The sequence below is a fragment of the Gavialis gangeticus genome, unplaced genomic scaffold, assembly GCF_001723915.1.
Source record: "Gavialis gangeticus isolate Ggan-Ray unplaced genomic scaffold, GavGan_comp1, whole genome shotgun sequence".
In the NCBI taxonomy this organism is placed as follows: domain Eukaryota; kingdom Metazoa; phylum Chordata; order Crocodylia; family Gavialidae; genus Gavialis; species Gavialis gangeticus.
The window spans coordinates 80538382-80555771 of NW_017728993.1; the positions used below are offsets into that span (position 1 = coordinate 80538382).

The following is a 17390-nucleotide window of genomic DNA, read 5'->3' on the forward strand; positions in this document are numbered from 1 at the left end:
AAAAAAAAAAAAAAGATAATTTCACAATATTTATAAATTGTTGATTATAATTAATAGTTATTACAATTTATAGTTGTTCTAGCTTTGATTCTATGTCTTGATTCCCTGTTTCCTATTATGTTAACGTATTTAACCCAAATTGCTGTAATGGTCATATGTACAGCAAAAATACTATGCACATATTTCATTTTATGTTATTCCCACTTTGGAATCATAGGATAGTATACGTTTGGCTTGTCTACAACAGTGGGGCCAATCTTTTCAAAAGGTGTGCCACAAATTAGTCCCTGACTCTTACCGACTGTCATTCTGATCCCTTTCCCCTATCTAATCTGCTGCTCTGACTTCCTCTTCCTGCCCTAACTGCTTCTGTACTGCCTCCCAGATCCGCCACAGGCCACACACAGAGGCTGCCCATACTGCTTGTAGCATGTGTGTCATAAGCTGGCCATCCCTGGTCTAGACAACATGCTTGTTAGTTCTATGAGCAAAAATAAGATTTAAGATGGAGCATACTGAAAACAGGAAGTAAGCCAGGGATGATGTATAAAATAAAGAAAAAAGAGAAACACACCCCCATAAAACAACAAATCCTTGATATTAATATACTAGCTACTTTTTAATTCAATACACACACAAAAGAAATAATTCTGAAGAAATACCTTTTCTGTATCTGTTTGTCCAATTTGAAGGAAAAGATCTTCACAAAATCTTGGAATGATTCCTGGTTCTTCACCAAATCCCATCATCCTATAATTAGGAAAGTATACATTTTCAGGTTTTTAACTCTTTAAAAAAGGTTATTTGTATTTTTCTTCCCACTGTAAATATTAACCATGCTGCAGTTAAAAGACCATTACAGATCCCAGTTCTCTTTCTTAAGTATTTAGTTACAGAAACAAATTAGAGGACCATTTAAGATACAGATAAATAAAAAATATTGCTTTACAATTGTGACTTTACAATGCTAATACAAACAGATCAGTTTATCCCTCTGCTTCCAAAGTGAAGTGTTTGGGCTTCCTTTGAAAGTCTGCCTATAAAACCCATCTTCTTGAAAATATTCATATAAAGTTTATTTTTAATTACATTAAGATATTCACACTGAAGATATTTAAAATATATTTTTAAATCAACATCTTATTTATAAAAATAAATAGAGGCCAGCTTGTTGAACTTTTAAAAAGTCACCAGTTTATTCTAAAAGAATTCAACACACTTCACTTTAAAGCAATTTAGTTTCAACTTCACTTAAATTTCAGTTCCACTAAAAAAACTGAGGAATGGTAGACAACAAAATTGCCTAAATAAAAACTAACGAAAATACTACAGACAAGATAACAATTTAGTCTGTTCAGGTCAAATAGTAAATACTTAAAGTAAAACCAGTTTTCCACAATAATGATGCCATCGACTTGTCAACAAAAGTGGATTTAGACAGAACTGATTTTTTCTTTTAAAGTTTTGCAACTAATATTTAAGATAAGTATAACTGAAAAAGAGTAGACAAAAATATTCTTCTTTTTCAGCTTATTTTGTGCATTGACAGAACTTTGTATGTCAATTGCAAAGATTGCAATAAACCCATAGTAGTTGTATATTTATTTCTGTTTTTAACACAGTATATTTTCCAGCATAATTTTTTCACTTATACCTGGCCAAACCACAATTTCTTTGCCAAAACCAACTGCTAAAACCTGAATTATGTTTTCATTGTCTAGTCAACTAAGCCTTCACCATAACGCAGTAACTTTTCTATTAATATCTGTCTAGCTCTAAGCATCTTAATTTCTAGTCAAATGTTACATTTAAAGCAGATATTCAAAACCTGAATAAATAAATACATTTCAATCTAGTTTCTTCTAGCAACTGGAGGTGACTTATTAAACCAGCTCCTGAAATAATATTTCCTCTGAAACTTACGTATATGATTTTCCAGAACCAGTCTGTCCGTAGGCAAAAAGACAGGTGTTGTATCCTTCAAAGGCTCTTTCTAGCAAGGGTACTGCCAAAGTCTTGTATATTATCTCCTGACTTGCAAAATGTGGGTGACACTTGTCAAAGGACCAGAATGAAAAGTCATAAATAAAGCTGTAAGTTTGTTTGGTGTCTGGATGCTGCACAGCTGTCTCTGGGCCATTCATAGAAACCACTTGGAATGATTTTTCATTTTTTTCTCTGAATAAAAAAAAACCAAGCAAACCAACATTAGAAACTAAGGTGGTCACCTCAGTCTTATCTCTTTAAGAATTGAGGTGTTCTATAAGCAACATATTGTCTGATAAAGAACTGATTCATTCAGGAAGGAAGAAAGAAGAACGTTTCACCTAAACAATATTCGAAGGTCACTGATCTACCAGTAGTTCCCTGTCCCCAACCCTTAACTACAACATTTTTTTAAAGCACTCTTTAAAAAAAATTCAGATCACATTATGTACTAGCTTATTAAAAACACACAGACAATTGGTTATTACTTTGAAAGAAGCAGTCCATTGAGCATATACTAGAACAACAGTATGCATTTATAGTACCCAAACAACACCCAAAAATAGTTGGCTCCACACCTGTTACTGAAGGGTCGTACTCGCACAGCTACCGTCACTTTGCTGTTTTCTACTTTGAAAGCATCTTCCTCAGTGCAAGGGATCTGAGTTGGGGTTTCTTCTTTAAGTGCAACAGCTGGCACGTGTGTGTTATTCACTTCAGCTCCTCCACTTCTACTTACGGAAAGACAATTAGATGCCCTCATTTGCTTTTTCTCTATAACTTGATGGCAAGGTGTCCTGTTCTTCAAAGTAGATATGGCTGGACTTTTGGCATTCTGAGATATCCCACATTTGGATATTACATTAATTCCTTCTGTGGTGCCTTTCCAAGGAATTCCTTGTCTTCCTAAATAGCCATGTTTTGCAAGTGAGTTTTGTACCTTTTCCTTCCCAGATAGTTTATTAAAATCTTTTTCATTCAGCTTTATACCTGGCGTCCTGTTAATGGGCTTTGTTGCTATTAACTGTGCTGATTTAGGGACTTCATACTGAGTTTGAGCATCAGCAATATGGGTCTTATATTTCAAGTATGTACAGTTACCGTTTCCACTTGAACCATTAATATTAGCAAGGGCATCTTTATTTTTCAGATCCGTGTGTATCTTTACATTTGACTGACCTTCAACTAACCGAAGACCTGGTTTAATATGGTGGGAGTCATCAGTACAAATGCTTAAGGGAAACACATTTTGGCTATTTGCAACTTTAGAATCAGAAGTTTCTATCCTGGGTATACTTTCTTTATTGATTTTACATTTCTCTGTTGATCCAGTCCTCACACGTCGCTGCAGTGCGAGTCTTCTGTCCATCTGTGAGCCACCAGAGTCCTGCACTGCATTCTCATTGAAGTGATCATCAGTAGAAATGGTTTCTTTGCTTGTCCCAGTTCGTCTCTGGAGTGTGAACCTACCTTCAGGTTTAGGTGCAACTGTGGCAACATTTGCTTTTTTACAGGCAGAAATCACATAAGTCCTATTTATTTCTTTGGTCTTATTCAGAGACGGTGAGAATGTGTTATCTTTTTCATTTTCTGACACATGTCCAAACCTGTTGCTTCTAGAGAAAGTACTTTGTGAAGCATTCTTTTGTAAAGCAGTACAAAATGCATCAGTACGACTTCTCGTAGGGACTGTGTAAATGGACATTTTTGCTTCACACAAGTTTTAAGATTAGGATCTAAAATATACAGCCCAAACTTTGCCTGCAAGGTTAAATTAATTTTTAAGTTTCTCTTCTCTCTGCAGCAGTGAACCTTTGTTCCCATGGAATCTGTAACAGCAAAGCATCAAATTCTTACTGTTATATTGTACAACGTTAGCTATTTTAACTAAATCCTGTACAAACCCACCTCCTACATGCTCGCCTGTTTAAAAATAAAGCAAAGATGAAGGAAAATGTTGTTTGATTTTTCTCTCAACTAATTAAAACAATGTAACTAAGTAAAAGCCAAAAGTGGCCCGGAGGTTGTACTTTACCTTACTGAATGCCTTTCAGGCCACCACTGGAAAGTGCACTATCATGATCAAATTTGATTTTTTTTTTTTTAAACAATATCTTTCTGAGAATTAGACCCAACACCATGAAAAAGTTCCAGGTGGTACAAAAAACACAGCATCTAACTCTAGTAACATACAGCAGCTTATCACCCAGTGATACATATAACGCAATTCAAAGTCGCTTGGGTTTCATAGCCCTCAATAAAATCAACACGACAGCCACCTGAGAAATTGCTTCTCTCCCGACCATGTTGGTCAACAACCGTATTCCACTGGAATTTACAACAGAGCACCAAGACGAGGAATATTTTGCCTATTGGACCTTCCAGAGGGCCGGGACCTGAACTCTGAAAGACATTTATGAGAAGACTATCTCAGCACCAAGTACAGATGAGATAAGAAGTAAGATGCAGAAGAGAATTCTCTCTCACCACAAGGGTAGTAAAACACAGGAACACGTTACCCCAGAGAGGTGGTGGATGCTCCATCCGTGGAAGTTCTCAAGACCTGGCTAGACAAAGCCTTGGCTGGGATGATCTAGTTGGGGGTGATCCTGCTTTGAGCAGGGGATTGGACTAGATGACCTCCTGAGATCCCTTCCAGCCCTAATTTTCTATGATTCTATGATTTCATAGTTTGTAGGGTCGGAAGGGAGCTGAGCAGATCAAGTCCGACCCCCTGCCTTGGCAGGAAAAAGTACTGGGGTCAAATGACCCCAGCAAGGTGTTTGTCTAGCCTTGTCTTAAAGACCCCCAGGGTAGGAGCCAGCACCATTTCACTTGGAAGTTAGTTCCAGGTCCTAGCCGCCCTGACCATGAAGTAGCGCCTCCTGATGTCTAATCTGAATCTACCCTCTGCCAGCTTGTGACCGTTATTTCTAGTCATTCTGGTAGTGGTGAAGGAACAGGGACTCCTTATCATTAAAAATGTTATCGTTTTAATAGGTGTGGAATTCTCTCTTGTCTATGTCCATACTTGGTGCCGAAGGAGCCTTCTCTCTTCTGATGATGCTTGTCAGAGTTTGGGTCCAAAGGCCTCCTTCTCATACACTTCTGGGGTATGCTTAACAGCAAAAGGCTTGGCTATTCCCGCTATGTCTCCTACAGCCTAGGGCAGGAAGGCAGCCTAGGGGAGAGCAGGGGGGGCTGTTTTCTAGCTCCCTGGGCGGCGCTCAAACCACTTTGCGGCCGTGTACATTGTACAGCTGTTAAACAGACCCGCCGCACGCAGGCGCCGCAGGGAGTCAGCCCTGGGGGCCCCTCTGAAAGCACCTGGCACCACGGGCCCGAGCTGCAGACGCCTTTAAAGCGAGGCGGCAGCATCTTGCAAGGAGCTAGGGGGCCGGCACCGCTCCCCCCACCGCTCCTACCCGCTCCCCCACGCTCCGCGCCCGCTCACCTCCGCTCCGCCGCAACCGGCCGCCGAGCTCCAGCGCCTGGTTCGAATGCGCCGCGCCGCCCGCGATTGGCTGCAACCGACGGTGACGTCACGCCCTGCGTGGGCCTGTGGAGGAGCCGGGAAGGGAGGCGCCTTGCTCCGACTAGGGGGGACCCAGGCTCAGAGGACAGCGGGTGCGACGAGGACGAGGGGAAGCTGGGCGCTGGGCCGCAGCTTCGCATTGCCGGCCACGCTGTGCTCGGGGGTGTTGATCCTCAAGGGAAATGGGTGGTGCGCCAGTAACACGCTCCCCTCCCCACGGCTTCCCCTGCGGCCCTTGGCTCCTTTCGCTGCTCCCACCTCTGCCGCCTCCTTAGCTCTATGCTGTCTTCATCCAGGCTGCCTTGGGCATTTGGGATGCCTCCAGGCACTGATTCCCGAGGCCATGCTCCTCTGTCTACCCATTGTCCCAAGCCCCTTAAGAACAGTTTAAGATTAAAACAAGGTCAACGCCATTTAAACTGAAAAGCATACTCCTTCTGGCATTGGTGATGTGTAGGGGGTGCATGTACACCCCCTGAACATGGCAGTGCACCCCATGCGAAAAGGTGCCACTGACACTGTGGGCAGTCGCCGCTTGCCACCAACACCGCTGGCGGTGTCTATGGGTGATCTGTGATTGCCGGCGGCATCTGCAGGTGTTTGCTGACCACTGGACAGTGCTCGCCACCCCCGCTCCCATCACCAACAGCTGTGGGATCTCCCCGCTTGCTGCCACTACACTCCTGCCACTGTCAGCATCACCACTGCCTGCAGGAGCTCCTGTGCCCCCCCAGGCTCTGGGGGCACACGGGCTTCATACTGAAAAGCATACTCCTTTGGGAATAGCTTCAGTGCTAGCTGCATATTTTTCTGCCTTCCTCCCTCCCCAATCCTTAAGAACAGTGATCTCAGCAGCTATTTGACACTTGGCTCCCATTTCCCAATGGTCTTGTATTGCACCCATCAGGATGGACCTTTTGTCCTGCCTCTAACTAATGCTGCAAGCTCATATCATACTAACAACTGCAGAGTTGTGACCAAGTTGTGGCACTACGCGCACTCCGGCAAGGGCACGTGGAGGCTGTGCCCCCAAATCAGCGAGGGTGAGCTGCTGCTGCAGGCTGGGGCCAGGGCAGCAGAGAGTTCTTCCTGGCAGGGGGCTGGGCTGGGCTGCACTCGGGGCTGGCGGCAGCAGTGCTGGGAGCAGGGCTATGGGAGAGATGGCTGCAGCCACCCCAAAGTTCACAGTAGCCCCCAGCACAGCCAGGCCCAACCCCCTGCTGGAAAGAACCTGGCATCACCCAAGCCCCAGTCAAGAGGCAGCCTGCCCTCGTCCTGCACACAGGTCCAGGCACACACCACCCATGTGCTCCCAGGGTGCGTGCAGCAGCAGGAGCCACCAACCCCTTCCCAGACCCCCTGGATGAGCTGCTCACAGCTCTGTCCCATGCTCTACCCTGGCTGTGCAGCGCCTGCCCCTGCCCCAACCCCAGCCCTACTCCCTCCCTCACTGCTGGGGCCTCGATCTGCACCCCCCTCCACTCCCCTTCCCCCAACAAACTTACCAGTTGGACCCAGCTGCTCTCCACACTGTTGGTCTGTGCTCCTAGATTTCATTTCATAGACATTTGGGCTGGAAGGGACCCCGAAGGATCATCAAGTCCAGCGCCCTGCTCCAGGGTCAGGAAGTCAGCAGGGATCATAGGATCCCAGCAACATAAGCATCCAAATGTGTCTTGAAGGCGTTCAAAGTGGGTGCTTGAACCGCCTCCGGCAGCAGCCTATTCCAAACCTTGGGGGCTCAGACAGTGAAGAAGTTCTTTCTTACCTCCAGCCTGAACCAGTCACAGTGGAGTTTGTGACCATTTGATCTTGTCATCCCTTGGGGGGCTCTGGTGAACAGACGTTCCCCCAGATCCTGATGAGCACGCCTGATAAACTTATAGGTGGCCACCGGATCACCCCGAGCCTGCGCTTTTCCAGGCTAAAGAGCCCCATAGCTCTCAGCCTGTCATCATAAGGTCTGTTTTCCTGACCTCTGATCATGCGTGTGGCTCTCCTCTGCACCCTCTCAAGCTTCTCCACATTCTTTTTGAATCATGGAGCCCAAAACTGGCCATAGTACTCCAGCTGCGGCCTCACCAAGGCTGAGTACAGCGGGAAAATGTCATCCCGAGATCTGCTTGAGAACGTCCCAAGGTCTGCTTGAGATCTCCTGGCCTCCTGCATGTTATGCTGTGGCTGGGTGCACGTACAGGGCATTTATAAGTGACATCGTTGGCCACGCCAGCCAAAAGAAGCCAATTGCCGATACTGTTAATTTTCCTTATATCAATGCCAATCCAATATGGGACCAATGTATTGGTGCACCTCTAGTCATCAATTGCACTGTTCAACCTGTTCACAGTATCAATCTCCCAGATTGCTTTCAATAGTCACCGGGAGATAGATGCCAATTCCAGTAGGCTCCCGGCCAATCCAGGAGGGTTAGCAACCCTACTTCCAACCCCTAAGATCTATGAATCTATGACACTTGGCACCCTACTGGCCCCTTGTTTTACTCTGAAACTATGTTATGGTCCTGGAGTCATGTTTTTGTGAAGGCTGTGCTATTAGGGAGTCTTAAAGAATTGGACAGAAAGTATTAAAAACAGTAACTGCATGAAAAACTGGTATTAGTTTTTTGTAGCAAAATTAGCAAAAACCATGTTCTTTTCGGTCAGAAAATTTGAATGTTCTTTCAGCAAGCTATTGCAGCACCAAAAAAGTTAAACATAATGTGCATCTATAATAGCTTTTTTCCAGATATAAGTCTAGAATTTATGCAGAATATTTTTTCTTTCATTAGAATGACACGTAAGAGAGCTTTCCTGCAAATATTATCAATGCTGGTCTGAAAATCAGCCATTAACTGACATTTTGAGCCAGCTACTATACCCTATTCTTCTGGAAAAGCAAGCCCACAATCTTTTTTTATATGCTTGAGTTTTACAGTCCAAAAAGTAAGACCCTGAGAAATATTCCTGAACCTGAGTTTAAAAAAAAAAAATCATGCTGCCAGCCCAGTATTTTGTCTGTCAGAAGATTTCAGTCCGTTTTAAAGACTAGCTTTTGGGGGGGGGGGAACAGGGAGGAAGATTTTTATGACTTACAATGAATTACAATTCTTATTATTACTTGGTACTTGGCAAAGGACTAGCTAGAAACAGGTGTGGCCAGCTATAGCTAATCAAAATTGTAAAATAATTTAAGCCATTTAATATCAGTTTATATGGGCACATTTACACAAGATGTTTACTGCAGAGATGACTATCTCTGCAGTGAAGTCTCAGCATCTACACATGCAGCCCTATTAGGCCGCAGTAAACTAATAAATGCCGCCATAGCATAGTACTTGTCAACACAGGTACTATTCTACGGCAACATTGTTAGTGTGCTGCAATACACGTGTAGACGCTGACAGGGGAGGCTGGGGCACAAAGGTGCTTCAGTGCAAGGGCTGCCTGCCAGCTAGCCCTGCACTGGAGCACCCTTATGCCCTAGCCAGCCCCTCCACAACATGCTGAGCTGGGTCAGAGAAGACCCGGGCTGGCAGGCTGGCCCCCTGGGCTCTGCCAGCCAGGGCTGCTCTGAGCTGGCTCAATGTGTTGTGGTCCCAGGCACATGTGTAAACGCGGCACCCAGGAGTATTGGGCTAATATCATGTGTAGGCATGCCCTATACCAAGTTTTATCCTAGGGAAATGGCCAGGGGACAAATAGTAAACCTGTAAAATGAAGATACAGTATTAAAAATAGCTCAAACTATAGCAGGGCTGTTCTGATTTAAATAGAGGGTCCCATTTTAAAATCAACTTCTGGTAGGTCAGTGGTTCTCTTTAGGAGAACTTTTTTAGGATCAAAGCATCATTCATTAGACGCAAGACACCCCTTAGAAAATGCCAACTCTTAGCTTTTACTCAGTTATTGACTACAGAAAAATAACAAAGCAATTCTTCTGTTGGAAAGAACTCAGAAAGACCATGTCCTGGGAAGGGACATACTAGTAGTGATAAACACTCACCCTTAGCGGGAGACACAGCCCAGCAGGGGTGGAGGGAAGAGCCTGCACAGCTCATTAGCCACTTATTTATTCAATTAAGACCAGCTGGTGATGTAAGCCATGAGTGCCGGCCAGCGATCATAAAAATGGCGGCTGACGCCACAGAGGAGGAGGGAGGCGGAGACAAAGGACCCCAGCCGGCCCAGAGGATGGAGGAGACCCCTACCTTGGATCTTGTAGGACCTGGCAAGCCGGGAGTGAACAGGAGCAGTGGGGAGCAGGGCAGCCCACCGAGAGTCAAGAGCAGGAGACCATCAGGCATCAGGAGCTCCAGACCCAAACCAGGACCCAGGGAAGGACTGAAGACTCTGCAGGATCCCAGGTGGGAGTGTTGGAGTGGCCGGGGTGAGAGCAGCACTACGCCAGAGGAGAGGACCACGAGGGAAGCTCCGGAGTGGTCACAGTCGGGGCAGATATCACCGCCACTGTCGACCGAGTTGACAGCAGGGTGGGAGGAACAGCTGATGCCTGGGAGAGCATCCCCGAGCTGAAGTAGGGGTGATCGGAGTTACGAAGCAGGGTGCAGGCACGCGAAGGAGCGACCCTGTGTTTTAGTTACTGCTAAAGAGCTGGCTTTATGTTTCCCCGTGTATGAAGGGGTTGAGGAGAAGAGGGTCTTTTTCATTTCCCCAGGTAGGGGGACCGAGAGTGGTGCCTCAGAGTATTTTCTTTATGTTTCTCTGGGAAAAGGGGCTGGCGGGAAGGAGGAAGGTGGAGTAGGGTCAGAGCCAAGAGACCAAGCCCCGTGTTGGCTAGCAGGCAAAGTAGTTGGCCGGTAGAAGGATGGGACTCTACGAAAGGGGCCAAAGCCAACGGGGAGACAGTGTGCACTAGGTGGAGTGAGGCCAGGGTATAGGGGTGGCGGAGCCCCGTGAATGACCGTCAGGCAAACCACGGGCCAACGAGTGAACCAGGCAACCGACCCCGTCCACTGAGGAACCAACAAGTCATGGCAGGTGAGAGCGGGAGCGGCAAGTCATGGGTAAGACACCTGCTCGGCCAAAGATGCCAGCCCGGAGAATGCCCAACGTGCACCATCCGGGCAAAGGCCACTTGAGAGCGGGTACTCGAGGCCTGACGGTCACAGACCAAAACAGGTCAGAATGTTGTTGACAGTATAGATTCCTATTTGAAATCTCTGGGTTTATCTTTTGAGTCATGTATAAGTGTTTACATATTTAACGGTGGTAATATTGTGTGGCACACTGCAGTACCCCTGAAAGGATCTTGTGAGAACTTGGTTGAGAAATAATGTGCTAGGTACTGTGAATATTGTCACATTACTAGAAGATGACTGTTCTACTGTTTTCCTATGGTGCACCGTTGATGTACAGGATGCTGCACTAAGTATAGTGCAGTAAAAATAGGAAACCTGCATTGAAAGCATATACAAAAGTATTACTCTACCTTTTAATCTATCCTCCTTAGGAATAACAATCCTTCTCCCATTATTCTGCTCTTTTACCACATCCTTATAATCTAGTTTTACTTTAAAAATGTTTTACAGTTGCTTCAAAGTGAGCAAAATTACCAAATATTCTTCCATGAAATTTTCACAAGAAATAATCCTAAATTGTTGTCTTATACCTGCTGAATCATGTATAAGATTGATCAAAACATAAAAATCATCAAAACATTCAGCTCTCTTTAATAGGGCAGGTAAAACAGCTGGTACTCACAAATACTGGTATTCAAACAAACTAATATGAGCAAAGGAAAAAAAAATCCAGCAGAGGGAGACAAAAGGAAAGATAAAGTATAAAAGAAAACAAGAAATGACTGTGTCCCTCCAATTGGTAAAAAAATGTTTAATGGCAGCAGCGTCTGAAAGACAGCACAAATCTGAAGGAATACAGAACTATAATGTAAATATTCGCTCTGGTCAAATGGAAAATATCATTCAAATAAAAGAGTTCGAGAAGGTGCCCAAAGTGCTGTAGTCACCTTTAAATGGACACCTTCATATTTACATACATGACAAATACTCAGTAATGGGAATTAACTAGTTATTTAACTAGTTAAAAAGTTAAAGAAATGGCTAACTTTTAACTAGTTAAAAAAAGGTTAACTTTAACTTTTTGTTAAGTAAGTTAAAAGTTAAAAAAAAATTGAAATCCAGCTTCCCCAGAGTTTTTCCTGACACAGCCACTCTCTAGGACTTACATGGTACAATATTTCTTTATTGAAACTTTAGGACTTCTTTGAGAGAGAGAGTATTGCGCTCTCCTAGAGATATGGTCTGTTAAGAAGTACAAGTCCCAGAGTTCCTTAATTCATGCTGGCATTTTCTGTGCATTTGCAGAAATCAACAGGGCAGCCAGTTGGCTGCAAGAGAGGGAACAAGCACAAACAAGCAGAGACGTTTATCTCAGTAGGAGTGTGAGCAAGTAGTGAGGGTGAAGCAGATGATGACTTAATTTTAATGACATTCAGAACCAGCAGCCCAGGGCCCAAGAAGTTGAAAATTACTTCTTATCCATGAGAAACTTATCTGAGATGTCACCTACTATGAAAAAACTATTCGTCTGTTAGAACGCAAGCATCCCCCTATCTTTAAAGGAAGGGTTTTTGTTAACCGGACAAGAACAGCAGGCCATACTGGGCTTAAAAAGCAGCTTGCCCGCACATTAGCCAAAAAAACACATGACCAGAAGCAGGGAGGGTTCTGGACATCTAAATCAGAGCCAGAACCAGAGTAGGGAGTCAGGCCCTGGGGGTCGCAGAGGAAAGCCTGACAAACTGCTAAGCTCCCTTGGGGTTACCAGTGAGACTCTGGGAGCTTACGGAGATATAACCCAGAACTGGGGTTTACAGAATGAGTGCTGCCATGAGTGTTTGCCTGGCCTGAGGTATGGGGAAAGGGTTCCCTTCTTGAAGGGGCAGTGTCCTGTTTTCCCTTTCTTTCATGTGGAAGGGTCCAAAAGGGAGAGTTTCTGTTAAAGCCAGGGGGCTTACCTTTCAGTTCAGACCAGTGGTTTGGGTCAGGACTGTCGGGTTTAGTTTTTAGGAGGCCCCATTAGTGTATTAGGGGCACATGTTCATCTCGAGTCTGGCTGGAGAATCAAGGCAGAATGAGCAAGCAAAGCCCAGAGCAGGGCAGAGTTTGGAGCCAGGGGGCTCAGTGCCCAGAGTAGGATGGAGCCTCGGGCCAGGGGGACAGCACCTGAGAGGGCAAGATGGAAGCTGGTGCTTAGAAGCCAGACCCAAGACAGCGAGCCTGGGCTAGAAGGCCCACCTACAGCAAAGGGGCAGAGGCCAAGAAAGTCGAAGCTCCAGCAGAAGAGTGATGATAGGGTGACACCATGAGGCTTGGAGCATGGTGTAAGGAAGGACTGGATCCACAGTTTGCTCCTAAGGCTACAGGTGCCCTGCAGTGGTGTTGGTGGCTGCAAGGGTGTCAGCAGCAGGGTGGGTGGCAACTGCCTGCAGATGCTGCTGGCAGTGTCAAAGCGAGGGGGTGCCAGCCAATCTCAGGGGGTGTACATGCACTCACTACACATCGCCAATGCCTCAAGGAATCCATTTCTAAGCACTTGGAGAAGGTTGTGATTAGGAAGAGTCCACATGGATTCACCAAGGGCAAGTCATGCCTGACCAACTTGATTGCTTTCTATGATGAGATGATTGGCTCCGTGGATGTGGGGAAATCAGTGGATGTGTTATACCTTGACTTTAGCAAGGCTTTTGATATGGTCTCCTACAACATTCTTGCAGACAAGCTAAGGAAGTATAGGTTGGAAGAATGGACTGCAAGGTAGATAGAAAACCAGCTGGATCATTGGGCTCAAAGGGTAGTAATCAATGGCTCAATATCTAGTGCTCCAGGGTATCAAGTGGAGTGCCCCAGGGATTAGTCCTGGGGCTGGTTTTGTTCAGTATCTTCATCAATGACCTGAAAGATGGGATGGAGTGCACCCTCAGCAAGTTTGCAGATGGCACCAAGCTGGGGTGAGTAATGGATATGCTGGAGGGTAGGGCTGGGACTGAGAGAGACTTTGACAAATTGGAGGGCTGGACCTAAAGAAATCTCATGAGGTTCAAAACAGACAAGTGCAAAGTCCTGCACTTAAGACAGAGCAATCCCATGAACCAGTACAGGCTGGGTACTGACCAACTAAGCAGCAACGCTGCAGGAAAGGACCTGGCGGTTACAGTGCACAATAAACTGAATATGAGTCAACAGTGTGCCCTCATTGCAAAGAAGATTAACAGCATACTGGCCTGCATTAGTAGGAGCATTGCCAGGAAATCAAGGGGAATGATTCTTCCCCTCTCTTTGGCATGGGTGAGGCCACATGTGGAGTACTGTGTTCAGTTTTGGGCCCCACACTACAGAAAGGATGTAGACACATTGGAGAGAGTCCAGCAGAGGGCAACAAAAATGGTGAGGGGGATGGGGCAAATGACTTCTGAGGAGAAGCTGAAGGAACTGGTCTTATTTAGTCTGGAGAAGAGAAGACTGAGCAGGGATTAAATAGAAGCTTTCAGCTACCTGAAGGGTGGTTCCAAAGAGGATGGAGCAAGACTGTTTTCATTGGTGGCAGAACCAGGAACAATGTTCTCAAGTTGCAGCAAAGGAAGTTTAGGTTAGAGATTATCCCTCTCTTTCATTAGGAGGGTAGTAAAGCACTGTGGAACAGGTTACCCAAAGAGGTTGTGGAATCTCCATCCCTGGAGGTTTTTAAGACCTGGCTAGACAAAACCTTGGCTGAGATAATATGGTTAGGCATGGTCCTGCTTGGAGCAAGGGTTGGACTAGATCATTTCTCAACCTGTGGGTCGCAAGAATATATGAAAGGGTCGCAAACAAACTTCAAACATGGATCAATAAACTTTAAAAATGGACTCTCCTTTAAAGGAGAAAAACATGGGAAACTGTGACTGCATTCCTGCAGGCTGTCAGGGCTCTAGCCTGCAAATGGCTGCTTGGGGTCCTCTGCCCCACATTCCCCCACCCCCTCCCCTACACACTGGTGGGCTGGGGCCTGGGGGCAGCAGTTTGGGAGTGAGGGGAACCGAACCAGGATTGGCCAATATTTACAAATGGGCCCTGGTACAAAAAAGATTGAGAGCCACTAGATGACCTCCTGAGATCCCTTTCAATCCTAACTTTTTACAATTCTATGATTCACTTTTGTTAATGTTAGTTTCAAATGTGTTACCTAAGTCCAGACTTTATAAACTTAAAAGATATATATGTATATAATTTGTATAAACTAAAAAGATATGCAAGTTATTTTGCTGTGTTTCATAAGTCACTTTTATCATTGTGTTGCTTTAGTAGGAATGCAGCTATCATCTGTCCACTCAGTAAACAACCACCATGTGATTAGTCTTTCCAGATGAAAGAGGGATATTTCCTCAAACCCCCATTTTCATGTATCATTCCAAACCCATCCACATGCCTACACAAGTTTACATAATTCACAATTCCATCTGCGTTCTGACTCACTCTAAAAAAATGTCTAGTACCAGAATATGGTAAGAATAATATTTTCTGTATTAAATGTGACCTGAGTTACACCAATGTTCCATTCTATATATCAGGATGGGCACATGCTATTTTTTCCATGATAAGATTGTATTTTAAAGAATGTGCCTGGCCTTAAAGAGTACTCATAACAAATGTTTGCAGGCTTGGTGAAAATATTTGCCATGCTTAATTTTAAGCACATATAATCCTTCTGAAGTCTATGTACTAGATCAGGAGTAGGCAAAATACAGCACACGAGCTAGATCCAGCCCGCCAGGCCATTCTATCTGGGCCCCTAAAAATGTAGAAAATTTATATCGATCTGCCCCAGGCTCCTGTCAAAGATGACAGGAACCAGGGGCAGTAGGACCCAGGGGAAACCACGGCAGGCTCCTGTAACAGCAAGGGCCACCCAGCCCTGCCCCCCAGCCAGAAGCCCCTGCCTAGCAGAGGCTTCTGACCTGGGGCCACTCCTGCCTCCCTGCACCAGAGCAGGAAATTCAGGTAAGAAGGTGGGTGGGGAGGCAGGGGAGGAATGTGGGGATCACCCCAGTCCTCAGAGCTAGGCCAGCTTCTGCTGAGCCCCATGGTCCAGCCATGCAGCCGGGAGCCACATGGTGCCAAAGTGGGTGGTGGGTGGGCAGGAAAGTGGGAAAAGCCACAGCAGGGGTGGGAGAGAGTAGAAGTAAGTGGGCATGCAGGGCTTGCATGGTGTCCTGGGGCCAGCACCAGTGGGGCCCAGAGTAGGGTTGCAGCAGTGCCAGGCGCAGGCCGGCAGGGGTCTGTGGAGCTGGGCTGGGCTGTGCCAGCAGGGAGAAGGGGGATCCAGCCCGGCTCCATACAGCCCCTGCCAGCTGGGACCCAACGCTCCTGCTGCCCGGCTCTGGGCCCTGCTGGCACTGGCCCTGTGACACTAGCACAGGTCCGGAGCTCCTGCCTGGCTGTTGCTGGATTCCATGTGCCCACTTGCTCCAGTCCCCCAGCCCTATGGTACAGGCAGGGTGAGCACACGCAACCCCGACCCCATGCTCACTTGCCTGGGCTGAACAGCAAGAGCGGGGAACAAACTAGTGCTCAGTGTGGGAGAAAAGCAGCCCCTCCCACTCCTCATGGCCAGTGCTTCCTGGTGCAGCCACCCGGGGCTGTCGTGTGCCTCCGGCATGTTACTGTTGCCAGTGGACAGCGGGCACAGGCAGCCCCACATGGGCTGCAAGTGGCTGTGCCACGGAGCACTGGCGGCCAGAGGGGGAGGCACCGCAATTCTCCAGCGCTGAGCACCAGTTTGTCCCACGCTGCAGCTGCTCAGCCTGGGCCCTGCACCGACTCTGGGCTCACAACAGCAGCAGCTGCACACAAGCTACTGCTTGCGGCAGAAGAAAGTAGCCCCCCCTCACTGCCAGCAGGCAGTGTTTGGTATGGCTGCTGGGAGTGTTTGGCTGCAATGCAGATCCTTCGCTGCCACTTGTGAGCTGCCCAGCGTGGCTGTTGCACCCAGCCACTGCTACTGCGCTGGGCCGCTCACAAGCAGCAGTGAAAGATCCACATCGCAGCCAAACACTCCTGGAGGTGGCACAGGGCCCAGGGCAGTGAGTGGGCGCACACAGCACAGTAACAGCCAGGCAGGAGTGTAGGGCCAGTCTGCCAGGGCTCTGTGGAGCTGGGCTGCACTGCACCAGGAGGGAGGTGAGGGAGACAGGCTTGGGTGGAGGCAGACGGTTTGCCTACAGCCTGCCCCCTCTCCCCCCAGCTGCTCCTGCTGTCCCCGGCACTGAAGCTGGGATGGCCAGTCAGCAGGCAGGGGAGGAGTGGGTAAATGGCTGCAGTGGGCAGGGGAGAAGGGGCAGCGAGTGGGCACCCAGAGCGCAACAAGAGCCGGGTGGGAGCACACGGCCACACCAGCAGGATCCAAAGCGGGCTGGCAGGAGTGCAGAGCTGGGGCTACCTGGGACTCTGTGGAGTTGGGCTGGCTCCCCTGGCAGCCATTTCCCTGTTCTCCCCCCACCCACTGACCAGTCTGCTTCAGCACTGGGGATGGCAGGAGCAGCTGAGGCATGGTGCTGGAGCAGCGAGTGTGGGGGGCAGGGAAGCGGCAGAAGGGCAACAGTGGCAGACAGGGGGAAGTGGCAGCCAGTAGAAGCATGGGGCTGCGCTGGTGACCCAGTGCCTGGGGCCAGGAGTGGCAGGGGCACAGTGCCTGGGTAGCTCTGCCTGCTGCAGGGGGGGCTGTCGGCAAACATTCCCCCTCTACCCAAGCCACAACCCTCCCCAGCCACCCTCTCCCCACACACAGCTCCCCACAAAACCCACAATATACAAGAGTAGGACTTGATTTTAAGCTATGATACTATCACCTCC

General features: G+C 47.2%; 1 protein-coding gene across 1 annotated transcript in view; it reads right to left on the reverse strand.

The window, feature by feature from the left end:
• KIF14 (kinesin family member 14) overlaps positions 1-5485 on the reverse strand; it is a 97044-nt gene extending 91559 nt beyond the window's left edge. Inside the window, exons 1-4 of the mRNA XM_019502055.1 lie at positions 5441-5485; positions 2565-3815; positions 1924-2178; positions 663-750 (exon numbers count right to left, since the gene is read on the reverse strand). Coding sequence (XP_019357600.1) covers positions 663-750; positions 1924-2178; positions 2565-3691 — 1470 coding nt within the window. The 5' untranslated portion in view covers positions 3692-3815; positions 5441-5485. The remainder of the gene's footprint in view (positions 1-662; positions 751-1923; positions 2179-2564; positions 3816-5440) is intronic.
• Between the last annotated feature and the right edge of the window lie 11905 nt (positions 5486-17390).